The sequence below is a fragment of the Taudactylus pleione genome, unplaced genomic scaffold, assembly GCF_031769625.1.
Source record: "Taudactylus pleione unplaced genomic scaffold, aTauple2 ptg000053l, whole genome shotgun sequence".
NCBI classification, from domain to species: Eukaryota; Metazoa; Chordata; class Amphibia; order Anura; family Myobatrachidae; genus Taudactylus; species Taudactylus pleione.
The window spans coordinates 35,096,282-35,119,456 of NW_028284455.1; the positions used below are offsets into that span (position 1 = coordinate 35,096,282).

The 23,175-nt window shown below is 43.5% G+C and overlaps 2 protein-coding genes across 2 annotated transcripts in view; one reads left to right on the forward strand and one right to left on the reverse strand.

Annotated features, from left to right (window-relative positions):
- LOC148535362 (uncharacterized) overlaps window positions 1-23,175 on the reverse strand; it is a 242,115-nt gene that overhangs the window by 200,333 nt on the left and 18,607 nt on the right. The window contains exons 2-3 of the mRNA XM_088462674.1: window positions 3,402-3,517; window positions 1,330-1,459 (exon numbers count right to left, since the gene is read on the reverse strand). Of these exons, the coding sequence (XP_088318800.1) occupies window positions 1,330-1,459; window positions 3,402-3,492 (221 nt within the window). The 5' untranslated portion in view covers window positions 3,493-3,517. The remainder of the gene's footprint in view (window positions 1-1,329; window positions 1,460-3,401; window positions 3,518-23,175) is intronic.
- LOC148535363 (collagen alpha-4(VI) chain-like) overlaps window positions 1-23,175 on the forward strand; it is a 423,891-nt gene that overhangs the window by 31,874 nt on the left and 368,842 nt on the right. The window lies entirely within an intron of this gene.

A 23,175-nucleotide genomic window follows, 5' to 3' on the forward strand; every position in this document is an offset into this window, starting at 1 on the left:
CCTCCACCCAGCTACGGCTCTGATAATTAATGGGGGAGGGCGCAGTGTGGGGAAGGGGCGGAGGTGGTGCGCGGGACGGCGCTGTGTGCCGATTCACTTAGGACCGGGGCCCTGCTACCAGGTACAGCTTGTGACTTACAGAGTGCCACTGCCTGAGTCCCGCGGGTGGCTGTCCTGGCACTGGTTCTTCTCCTCTTCCTGTTCCCGGATCCTGCGCAGGCACTGGCCACCGACGACTGCTGGAGGTAAAGGCGGAGCCGTGAGGTGTCACTCACGTGCTCCCCAATGGCCTATGGGAAAAGCTGCTGTGGCTGGACATCCGCAGCAGCCTTCCCACGACCAATTCACGTACTACTGCTGAGTTAGTTTCGCGCATGTGCAGAAGCTCATGACGGCTGCCCGTTCGGAGCTGAGCTCCGTTCGCGGTAGCGGCCATCAGAGCTTCCGGCCGGTCAGTCAAAGTGCAAAGCGGCCCACCAGAGGGACTAGGGGACCGGCCCAGCGGGAACTATCCCGGTGGCCCAATCCGCCCCTGTTAGCACATAGTTACAGTACCTACTCTCCCAGTATGTCAGGGAGACTCACAAATTTCAGGCTACTCTCCCAGACTCCGGAGAGTAGAGAAGGAGCTTGATGAAGTAATTAACAGTGAATCACGACATTATGGTACTGACTGTCTAGTGATGTAAACTACATTGCCCTGTGGGGGTTAAGGCCTCAATTACAGAAATCCCCATGCCCAGCCCCCAGAGGGGCGCTAAGAGGGGGTGGGGAGCGGGTACTAATTGCTCGGGTCTACAGCCTTGGCATTGCAGACCTTACACCTGCGTCTGCTCTCCAGAGCTTTAGTAAAATATATCTGTAAGTATGGCTTAACAAAGTACAGCCTGAAGTGTCTTTAATATAGTGTAGTATTAAATAGATATAATATCAATAATAATGTTATGGTTTATTGCAGATAATTAAGATCTTTTTATTCACATGTATAAATTCCATTCTTACAAAAAAAAAGTTTAATCTGTGAAATTCTGATGTCTGAAAAAGGATGGGGGCTGATTACATTTTAAAATTATGGTTTATGTATGAATAGACTCCTCGTTTAAAGTTCTGATTTATTTCTTCTTGTTTTATAATAATGTCCTCTAATCTATACATTTCTGACAAATAGTCTATAACATTTCTGTCTCATTCTTGCCCTGTAAAGAAAGGTAATTCAAATACAAATTTTGAAAAGCCTGTATTGTATCTGAAAGGTTAAACTCAGAATGTCTTCAGGTCTGAATGTATAACTCATGGTTCAATGAGAATGTACTTGCCTTAAGTTCTTACCTGCTGTTCATCTGATTCACAAGATCGATTGCAAATGCCTTAATATTTTCAACTAAGGATTCATAGGGTGGTCCTCTGAGAGCAACGCTTTCTGATGTGTCTAGAACAATGAACACATCAGCTGGGCAGTCTGCAAAGATAATCAGTGCAGTCAGCAGTCGGCTTGGCAAATTCCAAAGGATGGCCATTATGTTAATGTATATTTCAGAAAAAATATTTGATGTCTACTGGGACTGAAATCCTATTTATGTCTTAGGCTAGTTGAGGCCGATTAGACAAGGGAACATTTTATTTTGTAACTTAATAACATGTTTCCTTTAAGGCAATCTAACTACCTTTTTCAATGTCAGTGCCTGCTTTGATATACTGGTGACAATGTAGCTAACTGGGAATTAGTAATACATTTTTTTCGGTTACCTTGATTGCTCCAAGCTACAGTATTTACAGATACACTGATCAGACATCTGCCACCTATAGTGGCCACATAGCTGCAATATCATGGCCGAGCACAAGGAATGCAACGTGTATAACCTGTGTTGATCTTTAGTTTTTATGTACAAATCATTGCAGCAGTACATACTCTATCTTTATATGGTTAAAGGAACCTGTAATAAATTTACCCAATTTTTTGATACTTTAATCTATGGCAGGGATGGGGAACCTCAGGCCCAGGGGCCGTATAAGGCCCGCGGAATAATTTGGTCTGGCCCTCTGAGCTTTATTGTGCTAGACTCATCTGGACATCCGGGTGCTTAGAATGGCACCCTGCAGCCAGAATCTATGCAGCAGTGCCACCTGGAGTATCCATAGAACAGTTCAGACGGTCACACAGCTGCCCTTACAGCTCCCCGGAGCATCCTCAGGATGCTCTGGGCATTGCCATAATCACCGGCGAATCAGCGATTGTGGCCCCGTCCCCGTGTGACATCAGATGGAGGGGCGTGGCCTGCACTGGGCCCGTGAATAATGTTATATATATATCAAAATGGCCCTCGGCAGAAAGAAGGTTCTTCACCCCTGGTCTATGAGAATGCAGATTTGAATTAATGTACCACATATGCCTGCTTGTGCCTGGATATACTGGATGGGGCATTGAAATGTAGGCCAAGCACATTTGCACAATTATAAACACATGCAGACCGGGACAAAAACACATATTCACCTGAGGTGGTCAGGGCAGGTGCAATACAGTAGCTTATGATAATAATTATGGTCCTAAAGGTGGGTACACACTAGACGATGTGATATTGTGAACGATTTCCCTTGAACTCTCCCCGGCAGCTCCTTGGCACTCCAGGGACATGATATGGTGCTTAAAAGTGTCCAATCTGACCAAACAATCTATCGTGCATCCTTAATAATTTCCAGTGTGTCGTGTATGAGATTGGCATATCTTGCCTGCTGTAGGCAAGATCTAATGATACGATGGACGACCCGCGGTTACATGCATCAGCATCTTTATAATTTGCACCTATTTTGCACAATTTGATGTTCCGATGCGTTGAAATCGGGCGAATCATGCTAAATATCGTCTAATGTATTGTGTAGGCACCTTTAGTTCTGGCAAACTGCTTGTGATTTCCTGGTTGGGAATGCTCCTGGTGCTAATAAGTGACTTCTGCATTGCTTAGACATAGATTATACTGTTGTGCGCATATTTTAGCAACACTTTTTTTTCATACATGAAAGGGGGAGTTATTTCAGCTGTACCAGAGAGGTTTTAGCAGTTTTATTGCTACAGAAAAAAAAAATAGTTAAAAACATGGGTGCAAGTGTATGTGATGTGTGCCTGGAATTAAGCAGGTGCATATGCTAGTATTGTCACCAGGGGCATAACTTATATTAAAATGATATTTGTCGCTCTGCATCTGAAATTTGCAGAGAAGGAGCAATTCTTGGTTTCATACAGAGCTAGCTACCCAGCATTATGTTACTCAAGTGTCTAAAAATTTTCAATCAAGATTCATAGGTAATTATTGTAAAATGACCCAGTACCTGTATATCAGGAAATGAACCATGTCATACAATACAACATAATTGTGGACCTCAATAAGTGTTTTCCAGGTTCTTACCAAGATGATGATTTGTTGATTGCGAATATGTTTGGTCCCAGATCATTAAAGATAGGAAGAGTAGAGTGATACATGGAATCATTGTTGTCATCTGATGTGCATGATAGGCTTAATACCTGTTTCAATGAAACAACAAATATAGGTTATAGTATTTATAAAATAAGGTACTCAAAAGGGCCTTTAAAATAAAACTTTTCTTATGGAAAATACATTTTGGCCAAGGACATTACATCATAGTTAATGAGAGGTTGAGGAACTGAGGGCCTTATTCAGCTTTGGTAATAGGGTAATGGTGCATACACACGTAACGATTTGTGTAGTTTACGATTTCCTCAACGATGATGGCTGTGCTTAGCTGAAATCATTATGTAGGACAGTCAGAATGGGCGATGAACGATAACTACCAACTACAAACGGGAGTGCGCATTGGTAGTTATTGTTCATCGTTTTGCCCGTGAAACTGCACTTAACGATAACGACGTCGTTAATAATAAATCGTCCAAAAAATTGTTACGTGTGTACGCAGTCGCACCTTAAGATATAGCAAGTAACTGTGAGCCTGGACAAACCATGCTGTAATGCAAGGCATGCAAATACATATTTTTTTTGCATGTGGGATAAATACTAGCTGCATTTGCATGTAGCCTAAAAAAGATGCACAGCTTTATTTTAACACTGCAATTTAGCTTTCAATTTGGACACACCCCTCTTAAATCTAAATCTCTCTGCACATTTTACCTCTGCCCTACCTGCAGTGCATGGTTTTACCAAGATGCACAGTTACTTGCTATATCTTACTCTATTCCCAAAGCTGAATCAGGTCCTGAGTTCTTACTTGTTCCTGCTGAAAAATAGCACTGCATTATATACAAGAACAAAGGGTTCTCACTTACATTTAAAACCTATAATATATGAAATGCACAGACTACATTGCAATTAGGTGAAATGAATGTTGCAAGGCTGCAGCTTTTACTGTGTAGGCATACAGCAAAACTGGATGCATGCAGCCATACATTGTATGTATTTCATACTAATATGCTATTAAAAGTGATGGGGCAATATTAGTGCTGGGCAGCACAGTTGATGTAATGGTTAGTATTACTGCCTCACAGAACTGAGGTCTTGGGTTCAATTCCCACCGTGCCACTAACTGTGTGGAGCTTGCATATTCTCCCTGTGCTTGCATGGTCACACAGAATAAAAGTCATGCCTTATTTATGTGCATTTACAGAGTCCCAGCTCCTCTTGGTTTTGATTTGACTATTTCCTCAATTAAATAAACATTAAATCTTTTATTTCCTTGACTGAATTCCTTCGAAACCTGGTTTAGATTGAAAGTCAAAACGTCTGTCGTCCTGATGAAATGAATCTGCATCTTGGCAATAGTTTTAGCTAAAGGCATAGTAAATGTTACACAGTCAAATTACTTTCTATTGCAGACTGTACTATTATTGTGCACCTAATCACTTAAGGGATATAACATAGAAGCATTATTATTCAAACTAAGGGGTAAATTTACTAAGCATCGGGTTTGCCATATATTACAACCCAGTGCTCGAAGTGGTAATTTAGAGGTGGGGGTATGGAGATTGAATCCCCCCCTATGGGCCCCTGCTTTCATATCACACCATTGTACTTCTAACCCCCCCCTCACACTTCTCCCTGCCTGCTCCCCTCTCTCACACCCTGCCCTTACTGTTTCCCTCTCTCTTTCACCCCCTACAATAGCTAGCCTGACTCTGTCTGCCCCTCTCTCTATTCCCTCTCTCACACCCTCTAATTCTCTCTTACCTGCGCTGCTGGAGTGGAGCCACCGGGATCCTCGGGTCTATACTGCAGTTTATCTGGCGCCGCTGCGAGCCAATGAGAAGCTGCCATTTGGCAGCTTCTCATTGGCTGGCGGCTGTGAACCCTGCGATTGGCTGGCGGCCGCGAGTCCCGCGTGGTGCTTACAGTGCAGCCGGGACCAAGTACTTCATCCCGGCTACATGTCAGCACCTCCACTGCCCTGATTGAGATGTGTCCCCTGCGGAACACATCTTAACACATTGCCGCCGCTGTTCCAGCGCTGGTGCATTCTCTTCCACATCTAAAATGAAGTGGGGCCGGGAAGTGGCGGTATGTCATACCACTGTACCCCACTTCGACCACTGTTACAACCCTATAAATCGTTGGTGGATTTCAGTCTAAAAACCCCAGTATTTACTAAGCATCGGTTTTCTTTGTCGATTGAAATCTGATGGTGATGTCCATCGTGTTTTACTGTCTAAATCCTGTCGGATTAGGCATTTCTAATCAAACCCGACAATAAATCTGACAGAAAACCCACCCAAATAATAATAATAATAATAATAATAATCATTTTATTTATATAGCGCTTTTCTCCAGCAGGACTCAAGGCGGTTTACAAAAATCAAGAACATAATAGAGAGGTTTAAATTGACAGAAAGTAGGAAAAAAAAGAGACCAATGAACATTGGGCCTGATTCAGAGCCGCTCGTAAGCGGCCGCTCTTTCGTTCCGAGCGATGTTTGCCCAACCGCGCATGCGTACGGATCGTAATACGCATGCGCGAACCAGTCAGTGCGGCAGAAAATCTTTTGTTCGCTAAATAGCGAATGCCTGCTATTTTGAGAGACAGGAGGAGGCGTATATGGGTGGTAACAGGGGAAGGTGCTTGAAAACGGGGAGTGGAGATCCGAACGCAGGCGTGCTTAAAGGTCAAAATGGGCGTTTTATGGGTGTGCATAATTAATACAGCAGCGTCATTGACCACGTCACTGGGTTATTTTTTAGTCAGAACTGCTCGCAAGATTGCGGTAGGAAAAACCAACCACAAGAATAGCGAGCAGTTCATACGCTGGTCGATGTACTCGATTAATCTAATAAATAGCGGACGTAGGATGCGAGCGGCCAGGGGGCGTAGTTTCCAAAAAAAACGTCCGCAAGTTTTGTTCGCTCGTTCAGACATAGAGGCGTGAACAGACCGCAAAGAGCGAACGGTTCATTTGAATAGCCAACCCTTTTTTCAGAACGAACGACCGCAAATAGCGTCCGGCTCTGAATCAGGCCCATAATACAGGATTGTTGTAGCCATTTTGGATAATATGTACCAAGCATCATCTATTTTACCCATGAAGGTACCAGATGAGGCAGTCATCTTGGGCACACTACATAAATTACACTGGGGGGGAGAAGGAAATGCTTTGAAGAGATTACACATAATGGAGAAGCAAAAGAGTATGAAAGTGAGATGCAGGGTACTTACAAAATTGTCAGATACATGCATTGTTCATTCCCTCCACGAGAGTACCAGTGAGGCAGCCATCTTGGGTGCACTACATAGGTTACAATGTGTGAGATAAGCAATACATAGAACTAAGCAATATATAGATAAATGAAAATGTCTAATATGATACACACTGCATAAATAGTTTCACATGTTGCCCATCCTGCCCATGTAGGAAGCAGCCAGGGCAGCCATCTGGGGCGCACTACATAGGTTACAGCTGGCAGGATGTGCAATTTGTAGAAAGATAACATACAGTGGGGCATTACAGGAAGATAAAATATAGGAGGAGATCAGAACACAGGGGCATAAAATGCAGTATTAAAATAGTGGTGAAGTCAATATAGAAGTAATGGCATGAAGTCTCACAAGTTTCAGGGAGCAGATGATATTAGCAGCAGTAAGGGAGCGAGGGAGTAGGATGCAGTCAGGAGGGGGTCTGGATGACTGAGGACTGGAGGTCCAGAAGTAGGCATAATCTAGAGGCATCAGGAACATGGAGGTATGGGTGCCAGGTAGCAGATAGCGGAGTAGTGCAGCAGTAGAGGTCCATATTCCTCCTGAGCCCTCCATATTCCACCTGAGCGTGCGTTTTAGCAGGACTCATTCTGCACACTCACAGACTGGGTCCTGCACATGCACAGATTCCCGATAATCGGGAATCTGCATTTAGCAGTGCACGCATTGGCCGCAAAGGACAGCAGAATGTAAACCACCCAGGAATCCGACCAAAAACCCAAACCTGCTGCTTTGTAAATATACCCCTTAAACAATAAATGTATTTCTGAAAAAATGAATATACAAATGGAACACATAGCAGGTGAAGGTGACGCTAATAACACTAGTATCAATATTGACTAAGCAGAATGTTTCCATTCAGTATTATTATTATTTTAATTCCCATGGGCAAAAATGCTAAAAACCGTCAGTTTTTAAAAACCTGTTGCTTAGTAAATAGAGCCCTAAGTATTCCTGAGAACATACTTGGCTTTCATTGTGTTACAAATTCGGTACTAGAAATTAAAGTACAAGTTATACTTATCCGAGATGAAGCAACATGTTCTGCAAACTCAGATGAGTTGGGCGCATCTCTGCAGCTGCACTGCAACCATTTGTTTAAGTACTGTACCATCATCTTTATCAGCATGGATTGCAGTGCACCAGCCCTTGCCATGGTGCAAAAGATTTGTCTGAAATCAGTCAGATCTCTGTATGTAATTTAAATAGCTCGCAACTCCATCTCAACACCCAGGGCACGCTCCCATGGTACACTTATTCGATTCACAAACAGCCAATTGCTGCCCAATTACATCCATTTAGCCAAAGTGGAAATCCTGACGACTTTTGTGTGATTCTGAATAGCAAGCAGATCTGTAACAACGCTCGGGAACCCTCAGACGCATGTGCAGTGTGAAAAATCACACTTTGTGTACACTCAACTCATCTTCATTTTCTGAGTATTACATATCTCCCAACTGTCCCGCATCCAGCAGAACAGTCCCATTTTTCTGGGACTGTCCCACAGTCCCACCCGCGGGCCGCAATGTCCCGCGGTGGGGAGGAAGTTGGGGAGAGCACAAACCGCTGTGGGTGTGCAGGAGAACAGATGCAGTATGCATGCGCACGGCATCTGTTCTCATGTTTGCGGACTGCCTACTTTCGGAGAGTGCTAGGCACGCCCCCAAAGTGATGAAAATGGGGGAAGCTGTAAGGCTCCGCCCCATTTTTCATAGGCTCCATCCCTTTTCTTATAAGCCACGCCCGCTCCTCCGGCACGTGACCTGTCCCTCCTTGTAATTTCCAAATGTTGGGAGGTATGGTATTAGTTGTGATACCCTGCATATCTGCAATCACAGTAATTGACAGTTGCCACAGTAACCCCCAGGACTACATTCCCCATTAGGCTAGGAGGTATCCAGACTGGAGCTTGCACATTGAAGAGAGAAAGAGGCACTGAAGGAAAGCGGAGTGTCTTCTGTATGCAGCGGTGTTAAACAGTGATTGAACAAGCTGGTCCATTGGTAATGGAGCATGTTGGAAGCTGGCATTCTACAGATACTCCTCTGTACGTGCTGAAAGGACCTCACCAAAGCTGTGTGGGATGAGTATCTGCTGTGAAGGGACTTCTGAGAGCAGTGGAAGCTGCAAGAGCAGAGCTGTGCTGTTTTAGTCCAAAGGCACAGAATGGGCCTGATTCAGAGGCTGACGCTAATGCAGCCATGACTGTGTCTTTTATGCAGAGCAATTGTGCCTTTATGCTATTGCCGCAGCAATGGATCGCACCATCCGACAGTGCACCAGCCCTATAGAAGTGCATAATGTCCGTCTGAACAGGGCCGCTGTAATCAGTGTTCAGATATTCTTAAAACCTGAACTACAATGGGTGTTTTGATTGTCATGAGCGTGTCAGTGAAAGTGGATGTGTATACATATGCTCAATCATTCATACAGGAGGCCATACTCTGGCTAACATGAGCCCATACTCGGAATAACATTTAAGAGAACTGCACCTGCCATAGGGTTTTTAAAAGTTTTGATGCTGCATCTAAAGTAGATATGAGTGGTTCGGTCTTGATGAAAACCAAACGCACCCGAACTTTGGAGTTTCAAGATGAACCAAGTCCTAGCTCAGACCACTTTATGGTTCAGAGTAGAACTGAGTCCCAACTTAGATCTTCTCACCAAGTTCGGAACTTGGATTTAAAAACCAGATCCTGTGTACTTTGGATTGCATTTAAGTCCCTCCCTCATGATTTCAGGTGCTGTGAGGCGGTCAAAATTTACTGGAAAAGTTATTGATGTTAATAATACTATAGGACAGAGGTTCACAAACTCCGCCATTACAGTCCACGTTTTAAGGTTATTGATGCTTGTGCACAGGGGACTTAAGGCCCCCATACACGGTGCGATATAGCAGCCGATCCGACGGATTGGTACGATAACGCTCCTATATTGTATCCATACTTGCCGACATCTCGCTCCCTCCTTCAGGGAGGGAGCTGTCGGGCATTCTCGGCAGGGGGGCGGGTCGCTGTAAAAGGGGGCGTGGACTGTAAATTACGTAAATATGGGGGCGGCGCTTGGGCGTGTCAATGCGATAGCGTCATCGTGGCCACGCCCCCTCTTCACAATGCTGATATTAATGGCATTGTGAAGCAGGGAGCGAGGCCACAAATCGTGCTGAATCGCATCACCGACCCCCCTGCTGCCTGGGATTTACCCTGCAACAGAGGGAGGTGGACGGGCCAGCGGTAGACTTGCCTGCCTTCCGGGGGGCCATGAGCGGCACCCGATTTTCGGGAGACTCCTGGCCGAATCCGGAGGGTAGGCAAGTATGATTGTACCGTGTGTGGGCATGGTATCGGCCAGTGCACGCTCTTAATGGTATGCAGATCATGCCGTGTATTTGCGCATGCGATGCATCGTGTGTCCGACCGTCCAAGCAGCATCATTTAAATCTGTTATGATCCCGTGGGGTCATACATTGCACCTCCAAATCTTACTGTATATTCACTTGCTTTGGAGATGCGACGTACGATCCCATGCAGCGCTATGCCGGTGGTGGAGGGGTTGCCGGCATATCGGGTGGTTGGGCAGCGGATCGCTCCGTGTATGGGGACTGCCCGATATGTCGGCCTTCGGATTGGCCATCGCGTTGCAAGGTGCATATCGCACCATGTATGGGGGTCTTAAATTAGTACCTCAGTCAATTTGATTTAACCATCTGGACTCCAGCATGGATATTCTTAAAACCTGAACTACAATGGTAGAGTTTGGGAATAGCTGCTATAGGAATAAAAACAAGTCCAAGTTACATTGGGGGTCATTCAGACCCACTCGCGAGCGGCAGTACGCTCGCAAGTGGGTCGATGTTCTCCACTGCGCATGCGCACGACGGAGGGAGCTCCGACGTGCACATGCGCGAGACCCGGCGAGCGAAGGACTTTCCTTCGCTCTGAGTCTCGCATCAAAGGTGGTGTGCTGTCGATGTTGATTGACAGCACGCCCCCTTTGGTGGGCGTGCCGGGGGCGTGCCTGCCAGACGGAGGCGTTCCTATGGGAACGCCTACCGTCTGAAGCCGGCCCCACTGACATCACTAGTGATGTCAGTGGGAGTGATTTTGGCTCTGATAGAGCCAAAATCACTCCTGGCCTTGCGGTTGAGAAACCCGACCACAGGGTTTCACTCGCAAGTCCGATGGTCGCGATGGTCAAGACCATCGCGACCATCTTGTTGGACGCTCGTATATGCTGTGGGTGGTGACCCACAGCTATACGAGCGTCCAGGAGGACGCTCCATTTTAATGGAGGTGGGCCCTGATTCAGAGCGAGCGCTCTGGTCAGAGCGTCCGGCTCTGAATCAGGGCCATTATTTTTAGCTGTTTTTATTTAAACAAAAAAAATCCAAAACCAAAACTGAACCAAAATATTTGAGGGTGGTTTTGCCAACAAAGAAAATCTAGCTTGTCAGAAACCTAACAACTCAATATCCTTGCACTTTTATTTAGTATACAAATTTAGTATATATGTAGCTAGTCCAATTTAGCCAGCAACCAGCAGGCATAAACAAAACACACAACTACACAAATAATGGACTGCGCTAATGGTGAAACAGGTGTGTGTATATAGTAATACTTGTTTGGAACAAAAATCAAACTAAGGCTTCTCTTAATAAAAACATTTAATAAGCAAAAAACACATACCATAAAATAAAATAAATCACAAATAAAACAAGATCAATATAATTATAAAAATAGATGCTATTATCGTAATTCCACTATGCGGCTTCGGTATTAATTAGATATATACCATATGTTGGGATTTTTATAGGTCCGAGATAACCTTTATGTTTATGGATTAAAAAGGCAATAGTCCCTGTAACATCTGGAAAATATGTGAGGTATGGTGTGTTCACCGGCAGGATGGAGTAAAATACTCCACCTCCTTACCAGTCTGTGGGTTTTAGATGATAAATATAGACAGAATCTATCTAGATGGTGCTGCCACAGCATGTGTGTGCACACCACATCTCTCCTCCCATGCAGGATAGCTCTGTAAGAGCAGCAGTGCACTGCTAGTTGGTGTCCTTCCTCCGACACTAGGCGAGACCGCGGCATACAAGTTCAATACGGCCGCTATAGCCGTATAATACACCTCCTTCCACTGGGTACTTCCCTCTGTGCTCTCTCAAACTGCATGGGTGTTTAGGTATTCCTCACAATAGATAGCCTGTGCTGACACTCAGCGGTGGCTGGACAGGTTCAGCCCAGACTCTCAAAAATAGCCTGTGGTTTAATTAACCCTTTCTTTGATGCGATTTGCTCCGTACTCAGAGATTTTTTTCTGTTTCAATCAAGTATTACTAAATACACGCACCTATTTCACCATTAGCGCAGTCCATTATTTGTATAGTTGTATGGTTTTGCCAACACCAAAACATTTTAGGGTAATTTTGCTAAAGCTAAAACCAAAACAGATGCATCAATTGGTATTTTAATGCCTACGGATGCTGAAAGTGGACAACTTAGTCCTTGCACATACGGATACCAGGGAAGGGCTCTTTAGCAGTATTTTTCTTAAAGTAAATAATGGATGACCATCAATAGATTGGCTGTTGATGGTCATCCATCATTTACTTTATGAAAATGCTGCTATAGAGCCCTTCCCTGGTATCCATCTGTGCGTCCCATATCTACGTCCTCGTCTGAATCAGCCCCTAATTCTGGCCATACACTAGCACGATTTCAGGCCGATTACACGATTTTAGATGCATTGTACGACGCATTGTGTGGAAATCGTGTAGTATTTAGGTAGGAATATGATCCAATGCGCACTCCCGCCGATGTTCTAGCATATCTTATGATCAGACGTGCAGCCCATATTATCTGTCTTAACGGTATGCAGATCATGCCGTGTATTTGCGCATGCGATGCATCGTGTGTCTGACCGTCCAAGCAGCATCATTTAAATCTGTTATGATCGCATGTTTTTGGTAAGACATACGATCGATCGTATCACAACCAGTCGTATAGGGGCGAGTGATTGTATGTCAGATCGTATGTTCATCGTGTGTCAAAAATGCACCAAATCTTATGGCTGGGACTGCCAGGGAGCTGCAGGGGAGTTTAAGGGAAACGTATGATCGTATGAAATGTATGAATCGCATCTTATGCTGGTCGTACTAGTGTATGGCCAGCATATGTGTCTGTGTCAGCAGTATATTTATTATAAAAGTACATACTTGTGCCAGAAGCATATATATTCCTGTGTCCAATCAAAATTAAAGCATATTAATTTCTGACTTCTCCAATATATGTTGCATACAAGTAAAGAGTAGACCTGTTGCACTTATACAAGTGTGTATATAAGGTGGGGTTCCTTGCCTCTCTGTTGTGATGTGAAGGAGGGCACTTCAAGGGTGCTGCTGAAGAACAATGTCAGAGCAAGGAGCCGAATACTATTATCTTGCTGCAACCAGGTAACAAGCCTGTATTAACCACCTCTATTGTAATATTCACAAATATATTTGGGGTACCACATATTTGTCACTTTACAGTTACTGTATGTTGAACAATACAGAATTACCGTATGTCTTCGTTTTTCTATATATTTATCTGTTGTATTTGCGTGTGTTTTTATGTTATGCATAAATACTTCTGTACATACACATTTTCTCAAAGATTAACAATAATGCTGATGCTGAAATTTTATCAACTTTGATTTTTGTTTTTGTTTATTGTATTTCTATGTAACTGCTTATTTGACTCAAAAATTCTTCTTCCCATATGCACTCTTTTTATACCCACCTTTATTTCCTACAATTTATTGTAAACAAACCCTTTGAAAAATCAATAAAGTTGTAGTTGAAGAATAATAAAATAAATGAACATGAAGGAGGTTCTTTAAATTATAACATATGCACTTGTGTTTTTTGAGATGTTCTTACATGTATAAGTACAAAAGCAAATCAGGCAGATAATTAAATTATAATGCTTGTCCATATCAGATATAATAATATATATAGATGTACAAACAGCAAGTGGTATGCAGTAGTTAGTGTTGGGCTGCATGTGGATAATACTGATGTACTCATAAGCTAGCACACTTACTGATAGCTCTATTTGGTAAAATCTAGCATCATATATATGATAGTACAAATGTACACCAATAATAATATATGAGAACAGATAAAGTGTAAATATGGACTTTCACGTCAAAATAAATATTGTGAAACAGGTCCAATGATACACACCGAGGTAAAGGACTGGAGACAGACAGAATAACATTTAAACATTCACAGGGTCAAGACTGGCAGCAAACAAATAATCAATGTCAAAATAATTAAAACAGTAAATAATATAGCATGATCAACAATGAGTATATCTCAGCAGCAAAGGTCACTACAGTGAAGCATTTACTGTCACCAGCATGTCAGGTAAGCTATTTAAACTTGTCTGGACCAATTAGTTGAGTGCTGTCACTCACTCCAGCACCATTACACCTGGGGAGAGATGTGTTTCCCTGTCAATAGGAATATCCTACTTTCCTTTACCACAGGTACTATGGTTGGAACAGAAATTATGTCAGTGTGCAGTGCCACTAAAGCAGTGTGACCTAATGTCACATCTAACACTGCGCAGCTCCAAATAGTGTGTAACGGAATCCCCGACAAGTACAACCAATAAAAAAAATATTTGTAGGAGCACTGACTGACATTAAAAAGTGGTCTTAATATTTTAATAAAAATGTATCAAACAATAAAGATGAATTAATAATAATCTGTACTGTAAATGCTCACAAAAGATGACATTCAACTTTAAGTGTAATAATTGTGGAACAGCCCCTTTTACCCAACATAATTTGTAAGGAGCCAAAGTCCAAAGTGGGATGTGAATAATTCCAGAGCAACTACAGTATGTCACTGTATCAACCTTTATAGATAATCAGTTTTTCTTTCCAATGCAGTGTAAGTACATAGCCAGCCGGAAAATTAACAGCGCAGAGTATGCTAGGACAGATAGTTCATGAAACACTTTTATATTATTATTATAAATCATAAATAACATAGGACCGGATTCAGATCCAGATGCTAAGAAGCGTTCGCTTGTAGCTGGCCGATGTTCGCATTCTGTGCATGCGTATGTGTCGCATTGCATGTGCGCGAACCAGTGTGAAAGATCGGGAAGCGTTCGCTCGCTGCGCATAGACAGCAGAGTGAGTGACAGGAGAAGCCGTTTGTGGGTGGTGACGGGGGCAGGCCACTACAAACGGGCGAGTGGAAGTGCGAACGCAGGCGTGCCTGAGTGTCTCAACGCCGTTTCAGAGGCGTGCATAATTAAAAGGAAGCGTCATTGAACACATCACCTGGCTATCTTTTGCACCCAAGTGATCGCAGTACTTGAAGTAGGGTATAGTCAACCTCAAGCACTGCGTTTGCTTTCGATGGTACCCGATGTACCGATGCTTGCATACACTTCCTGGAGATTATATGCATTAGTGGGAGTCTTAAGACAGGCTGGTGGGTGTCTGCATACACAAAGTGATATGCACCCAAGACATAGTGGGCGTGCTTATGCCTTGCAATCACCTGCCGTACCTTCACTTTGCCAAATTTGCATATGCTGGGTATATTTAGTAAAATAGCAAAACATGTCCTAAAAAATACATTTAGCACATATCAGAAATAGTCACCAGCCATTCTACAGTACAACGCTTGAAATGCTTTATGTAACGGCACGGGGTGGGTAATAAATGGCCTTTTTAACGCATCTACTTATTCACCGTTTTACAAAGTATTTGTGAATTTGGACATCTAGATTAGATCATATTGGATCATTTGGCACTGTCCCAAGCATTATTTAAACAAATCCCCCCCAAAAAAGGCATATACCTAAACCAATGTGTATACATGTTCTTAAGATATTTGGGTGTGTTTGAATTTGCAATATAAGAACATCCAAACAGAGCATTCATTCAATGCTTATTAATGTAGAGACAGCTCTCAGTTGATGTGAGTAAGCCCTAAAGATAACTTAGACTTCATGTATCAAGTAAATATCACATAATGTCAAAGTTCATCTGCTTCAATAGAAAAAAAACTGTCAACTATTTATCTGATTGGTGTTAAATAGTGTTAAACAGTAAGCTAGGTGAGGTAAACGCTGCAATAAACACAGCTTTCTCCCTAAAGTCTGCAAATCCTTTACTATTTTTGTAAAAAAAAGAAATGTGAAACATTCAAGAGTATTTTTCCAGGTGGAATGAAATTTGCATTGAATTCAATTGAAGTATCTTATGTTCATAAGACTATGAGACGTTCAGATATTTGTCCATCTTACATTCCTGGCTGACCAATTCTAAGCCTAGAGAAATATAAATGTGTATAGATTATTGGATCTTGCATATCAATCACTCATTTTATTTTAAACACTTTTCTATTTAGATATGTAGATAAGTGTAATTGTAAATAGTTGTTAGACTAAACCCACCAAAATCCAAGCAAGATCATCTGTGACGTAAAGCATGACTAAACAAATGTGCATACAAGATATACACACTTAGCATCAGCTGGCCACTCTATCTATCATTGGGCCTCTGTATACGTGTTGCACTGTTCTGCATATAATAATAGACAGCCACAAGTCTGTCTAACATCCATCTCTTTTTGTTATTTTAATTACCGTATACACGATTCCTTTCTTTTAAATAACTTTTTCCTAGTTTACAAAATGACAAATAAATGACTTCTAAAATAATAATGTATTGTCAACTAATATAAATACAATAATAAATATGTATTTTACTATTAAACTGGCAAATGCCTTAGATTATGTGATTCACATGTTGTCCAAGTCTTTCGTCTCTTTATTGCCAAAACTAACAAACTGGCAAATTTCTAAAATATTTGGCATTGTAAGTTTAAGTAACATTGGTGAAAAGTACATGTGAATTTTTTTTGGCAAAGATTAATTTAGAAAACTACACCCAAAATGTAATTTGATGGATTTATTTAAGTTAAGGTAAAACGAAAGTAATTTTATTACATTTGTTTGTGCTGTTTATCCTAAAGAATTCAATAATCCAACATTGCAATGCTATATACTGTACATGCCCATCTTGCCTACGTCAAACAAGCAGTGTTGTTATCTTGGACTTGCTCCAATGCTCTGGAATGGTGCCCACATCTGAAATAAAAACATTTAGCTCAGGTAGGATGGCCCTAATGCCACATCTAATGGGTTATTGTGATCGCTGGTCTTGTATATGTCGGAATTATGACTTACTGTATAGTATACTTAGAATTACGTATATTATAGCTGGTAAAATGCTAATTATGCTGTCTTCATGGACTATCCACACTCACTCTAAAATCAAGCAATTGGAAACCCTCTCTAGAAATCCTGTGTTTGCCCCTGAGAATGGGAACGCCACTCCAAAATCTTGCTGCAAACATAGGGCTTGATTCAGACCCAGTTGCAAGCTCGGAGAGCTCGCAACCGGGTCGATGGTGGCCCAGACCGCATGCGTACGACGGAGCCGGCTCTGTCGTGCACATGCGTGAGACCGGGATAGCAACGGGCAATCCGTCGCTCCGGGTCTCGCACCAAAGGGGGCGTGCTGTCGATGTTGAGTGACAGCACGCCCCCTTTGGTGGGCGGGCCGGGGGGGTGGCTGCCCAGATGTAGGCGTTCCCATGTGAACATCACAAGTGATGCCCGTAGCAAGCCCGATGGTCGCGATGGTCTTGACCATCGCGACCATCATCCTAGCCGCTCGCATTAGCTGTGGGTGGCATAATGCCAATGGATTGTGCACAGAATGCTAATGCAACTATACACATGTTCAAAGTCATATGCATCTATGCGATGGCACAGAACCAATCCTCCGCCTGCGGGAGAAGCTGACATTTTTATCATAAGCACTTATACCTGCAGTACACGATGCTAGATTGCTAGATGTTGGATATGCAACTGAATTTGGTATCCAAATTGCATACGAATTACTCTCTGAATAACAAGTAACTCTGGCTACACACCCTCTACACTCACATAACTGTTTTCTTGCGTGCATTCACAGTTGCCATCCAGAAACGCCAATTTAACGCCCTCAGACAAATGGCTAAATGGCTAAGATGCATACGAACCTGAGTCACCCGATCATTTGCAAAGATGCTTATGCAGGCCAAGACACGTGTGTAGTATGCAAACAATTGCTAGATATGGTCACATTCACACTTGCGTGCAACTCAGAATATTTCCCTTAAAGGTAAGGTAGTAGACTCCATACTAGATTTACATTTTGGGTAGGGTTCTTCTTTAACTCAGCTCGCTTTTAATTTATGTGCAGAAATGTGACTGTACACTACTGTTTTTATATTTTATACATGTCTTAAAAGTAAAATACATGTAACCTAAAATTCAGCGTATAGATACGTCCAGAAATTGTTATCAAATGAAAATTGATAATGTTATATCCTTCATTGTTTTAAAAAATGACAATAATATCTGGAACTAAAAAAATAAAAATAAAAACTCTTAACATCTGTGATATACAGCCTGGGCTGGTTTCCAACATAGCAGGAGACAATGAGCGTGTGATCCCTTTGATAGAGTGGAATACAGCACTATTCTAGGCAGGCTGTTCTGGATCACACAACGACAGGGAAACCCCCAAATCTAAACAAGGCCCTAAGTGTCTTTCTGCTAGAAGTAACAGCTAAGAGACTCAGAGTGAGACTGATTACAGTACTTCTGAGGCTGCACATACTGTATATGGGAATGGAGTCAAAATGTCAACATTCAGAATGTTGACAGCAGAACACCGACATTGTCTGAATGTCAACATTCAGAATGTCGACATGAACATTATGTTGTAAGTGTATCGACAGGCACAATGTTCACAGTTTATGTTACGGTTAGGCTGTGGTTAAGGTTTGGCTGCAGTTAGGGTTATTTTAGGGTTAGGGCTTAAATGTGTTAAAAGAAGCTATTTTGACATTATGTCAGTGTTGACATTGTGAATGTCGACATTTCATATGTCGAAATAACGTCGATGTAGCTATTCTGAACATCGACATTCAGACCATGCGACATTTCAATGTCGACATTTTGTACCACACACATATATGTACTGTTTAATTTATTGGTTTCATATAGAGTAGTATATTTAGAATGGATATATGATACCCCTGGCTCTAATGAAGAGCCAATGGACGCTGTTATGCGAGAAGCTGATACCAGGTGGAGCCGCAGAGCATCAAAAATGGACAAACTAGTAAAGGAAACAGGATTTTGTTGTTGCACATGCGCAGTGGAAACAGAGAGATGTAGAGGAGCGGAGCAGGAGAGCGGGGTGAGGTACCGCAGGTCTGGAAGCTGAGACTGGGCAAGCGACGGCTCTGAAGAGGTGCAGAGTGCCAGTTTCACTTAATACCGCTGATAGAGTGCTGGGGACCACAGCAGAGGCCCCAGCAGTGTGTCTGAGAGATCCAGCAGCGTGGCAGCACTGGCAGCTGCAGCGGAGAGCCATGGAGGCTGGGTGAGTTAAACTGATTAAGGGAGACAACCCTATTATTACATGAGTAAACATCTATACTAGTAAGAAATTTAGTTTTATATATATACAGTATATATATATATATATATATATATATATATACAGGGGCGTATCTATAACGGGTACTCCTGGATCCAGGGGGGCCCACACCACACACCCTGCACCCATATTATCTAATACTTACCTCTCCGAGGTCCCGCGTCGCGTGTCTCAGCCATGCACAAAACGCAGAAAAATGTCAGCTGCAGCCATTTTCCAGCATTTTGCGCATGCGCAATAAGGAAATTGCCGGGAAAATGGTGGCCGTGCCATTTCCCCTATAACCTGCGCATGCACAGTAGACTCTGGGCACTCTAGTGGCCAGAGTCTACTGATGCTGCGGTCGGCGGCCAGACGCATCAGTCTGCTGCCAGCCGCCGAGGAGAGAGGAGGGGGCCTGGACGGGGAATGAACAAGGGCCCACTACTCTCTTGAAAAACCCCAGTATGTATTTATATATATATATATATAATATATATATATATATATATATATATATATACTAGCTGAAGTATCCAGTGTTGTCTGGGTTTAAATCTTCGAGCTGTTAAGTTTTATTTATGGATGTTATCCAAAACCATTCAGTGGAAGGCCCAGAACAGGCTCCCTGGGTCAAAGTTCTGGCCAGCAGCCCCAGGTCAAAGTTCTGGCCAGCGTACACCAACGAGAATTCTGACCAGCACCTCAACCCACTAGTATGTCTTCTGGGATCCAATGTTATCACTCTGTGAAGTTTTTGTCCAAATCCATCCAGTGGAAGTCTCAGAACAGGCTCCCAGGGTCAAAGTTTTGGCCAGCGTACACCAACGCTCGCTCTGAATCAGGGCAGGGCTTGGCTTTTAAGTTGCGGCCTCTTGGCCGCTCGCATAGCTGTGGGTTACCACCCACAGCTTATGCGAGCGGCCATGATGATGGTCGCGATGGTCAAGACCATCACGACCATCGGGCTTGTGACGAGACCCTTGTGGTAGGGTCTCGTGGCTGCAAGCCCCAGAGAGCTTTCGGCTCTAACAGAGCCGGAAGCTATCTCACTGACATCACTGGTAATGTCCTGATTCAGAGCGAGCGCTCTTAAAGAGCGTCAGGCTCTGAATCAGGCCCTAAGCTGCTGATTGTTATGGCTCAGGTCAGATAATTGGGTATTAGTCCCGCTATCGCCTTGAGGGACAGTATATGTTGGCTGGATGCGTCCGAGTAGTAGCTTTGAGGGCTAGAGGTGCTTGGTGGGCTGTGGGCCAGTAGGATGAGATCTGGCCTTTCGGCCGGTAGCAGCCTTGAGGGCTGGAGGTGCTTTTTGGTTGCGGCCTTTGGGCCGGTAACTACAGTCACTGGATGGAGTTGCAGCCTTGAGGGCTGAAGTACTTTGCAAGGAGACACTGGGGTGCGCTGAGTGCCGCCGGGATGACACCAGCGATAGTGGCGTACTCTGGATGCTGAACTGCGCTTAGTGCCGCGGGGATGACAGCAGCGATTGTACACAAACTTGCGTACTCAGGACACTGAAATGCACTTAGTGTTGCCCGGATGACACCAGCGACTGTACACAAATTTGCGTACCCAAGACGCTGAAGTGCGCTTAGGGCCTGATTCAGACCCGGTCGCTATGAGCGTATGCTCACATGATGTGTATGCAAATATTTGAAAGCAATCGCTCGCCAAGGCATAAGCACGCCCATCGTACCTGTACGAGCGTTCACTTTGTGTATGCAGACTCCCCTTAGCGTATGCAGAGACGCCCACTGCCCTACGTCATCTCCTGGAAGTTTATGAAAACATTGGTACATCGACCACTATCGGATGTGAACGCAATGCTTGTGGTAGCTTTTTTTTACCGCAAGCATTGCGAGAAAAACTGAGGAAAAAAATGGCTGCTGACGTGTACTATGACGCTACCTGTTAATTATGCACGCCTCTAAAATGGCGTTGAAACACTCGGGCACGCCTGCGTTCGCATCTCCAACCCCCCGTTTTTACTGGACTGCCCCTGTCACCACCCACAAATGGCCTCTCTTGTTACTCACTCTTCTGGGCTGGTTTTGCTGGGCGAGCGAGGGATCTGTGATCGCACAATGTAGTTCTTGCATGCGCACTGCGATGCATGCGCAGATTAGCAACCATCGGCAATTGATAACGGACTGCAATTGTGTACAATCGCCGGGATGACACCAGCGATTGCACTCAAATTTGCGTACTCAGGATGCTGAACGTGGCCTGTGCCGCCTGGATGACACAAACGGCTGGAGACAGGAATGCGGACCGGACTGCTTAGATGATACAAACGGCCGGTACTACTATTGCGGCCCGTGCCGCCTAGATGACACAAGCGACTGGTAGTACTATTGTGGACCGTGCCACCCAGATAACACAAACGGCTGGTAGTACTATTGTGGACCGTGCTGCCCAGATGACACAAAGGGCAGGAACAAGGAGGCTAACTAGACATAGGTAACTTGACTGCAAACAGGAGACCACACTGGAACCGGAAACACGTGGAAGGCTATCACCAGCATGGAGTGAAAGGTTGGCTGGAATTTAACATAGACAGGGCCCAACCAGAGCAAGTCTCCCTAATGACAGACCAACGAGCACCTGGGCTATGCATAGACAGGAGAATCAGTGTGCACCTGATAGTGCCCACAGACAGGCAGTAATTAGTGCAGAGGCTCAGCTGCAACCAAGACTGGAACTGCAGACAATATGCTGCTAACCACAGATCCAAACAGGAGGAAGGAGGAGAATTCAGCGAATACTTGCCCGGCATTCACCCCGCATAGCATTGGCAGTGCGGCGGCTTGTGACACTGATATTACTGAGTGCTGAAGATAACTGTGCTACTACAGTAGAACGTTTTTCATTGTGCTTTATAAACGGAACGTGGAATTATTGTTCTCTTGAATCGAGAAAGAGCACAATTAGATGCTAATTCTGTTTTTCATTGTGCTTTATAAACAAAACGTGGAAACTATTGTTCTCTTGAATCGAGAAAGAGCACAATTAGATGCTAATTCTGTTACCTTTGTCTATTGACATGCATGTCATAGGACAGAGACCACCTAGTAAGAGAGTACTCCAATGGAAGAACCTTGTGTTCACTTTAAAGTAATGACTGATCAGCCTGGGATTTTGCTAGTCTGCTGAGTAATAATATGTTTTGCTATTTTTTTCATATATGTATTATTGAGAAGGTTATTCTGTGTTAAGAGTATAGTGTATGGAGGTAATTGAGAAACCATATTTTTTATAGTTATTGCTACAGGGGTACTGCAGCAGTTAGGATAAAGAAGTTTATTTAACTATTAGAGAGAATTATTGCCTATTGACTTTTTACTACCGTATTGCTAACTACTGTCTTGTCTTTCATTCATTGTGATCATTATTTTCTACACTGTGGGGTAAATTTACTAAGAATTGTGTCTGGTCGGAGTTTGCCCGATTTTTGTCAGGTAAAACTGTCAAATTTTCCAAGAATCGTGATTTGCTGAATCGAGTTTTTTGATGGTGTATGTGATCAAGATTTCTCTGCCAAGTTCCCTGAGTCTGACAGCAACCAAACTCATCCGAACAAGCAGCCTGCACATATCAGTGAGATAAGTGCAGGCTGCTTATGTGATTGAAATAGATCAACAGAGTTAATTTGTTAAAAAAAGACGTAGGACCCCCCTCTCCCCCAAAGCATAACCCACCCCGGCTCCTGAGCCAGTCCTGGTTCTAAAAATACGGGGGGGGGGAATATATAGGGTTCCCCCGTATTTTATGATCCAGTACTGGGCTCCCAGAGCCAGTCCTGTTTTTTTTAGAATAAAGGAAAAAAATGGAGTGGGGTTCCCCCCTATTTTTTAAACCAGCACCAGACTCAAACCTAGCCGGAGTGTAATGCCACAGCCAGGGGAC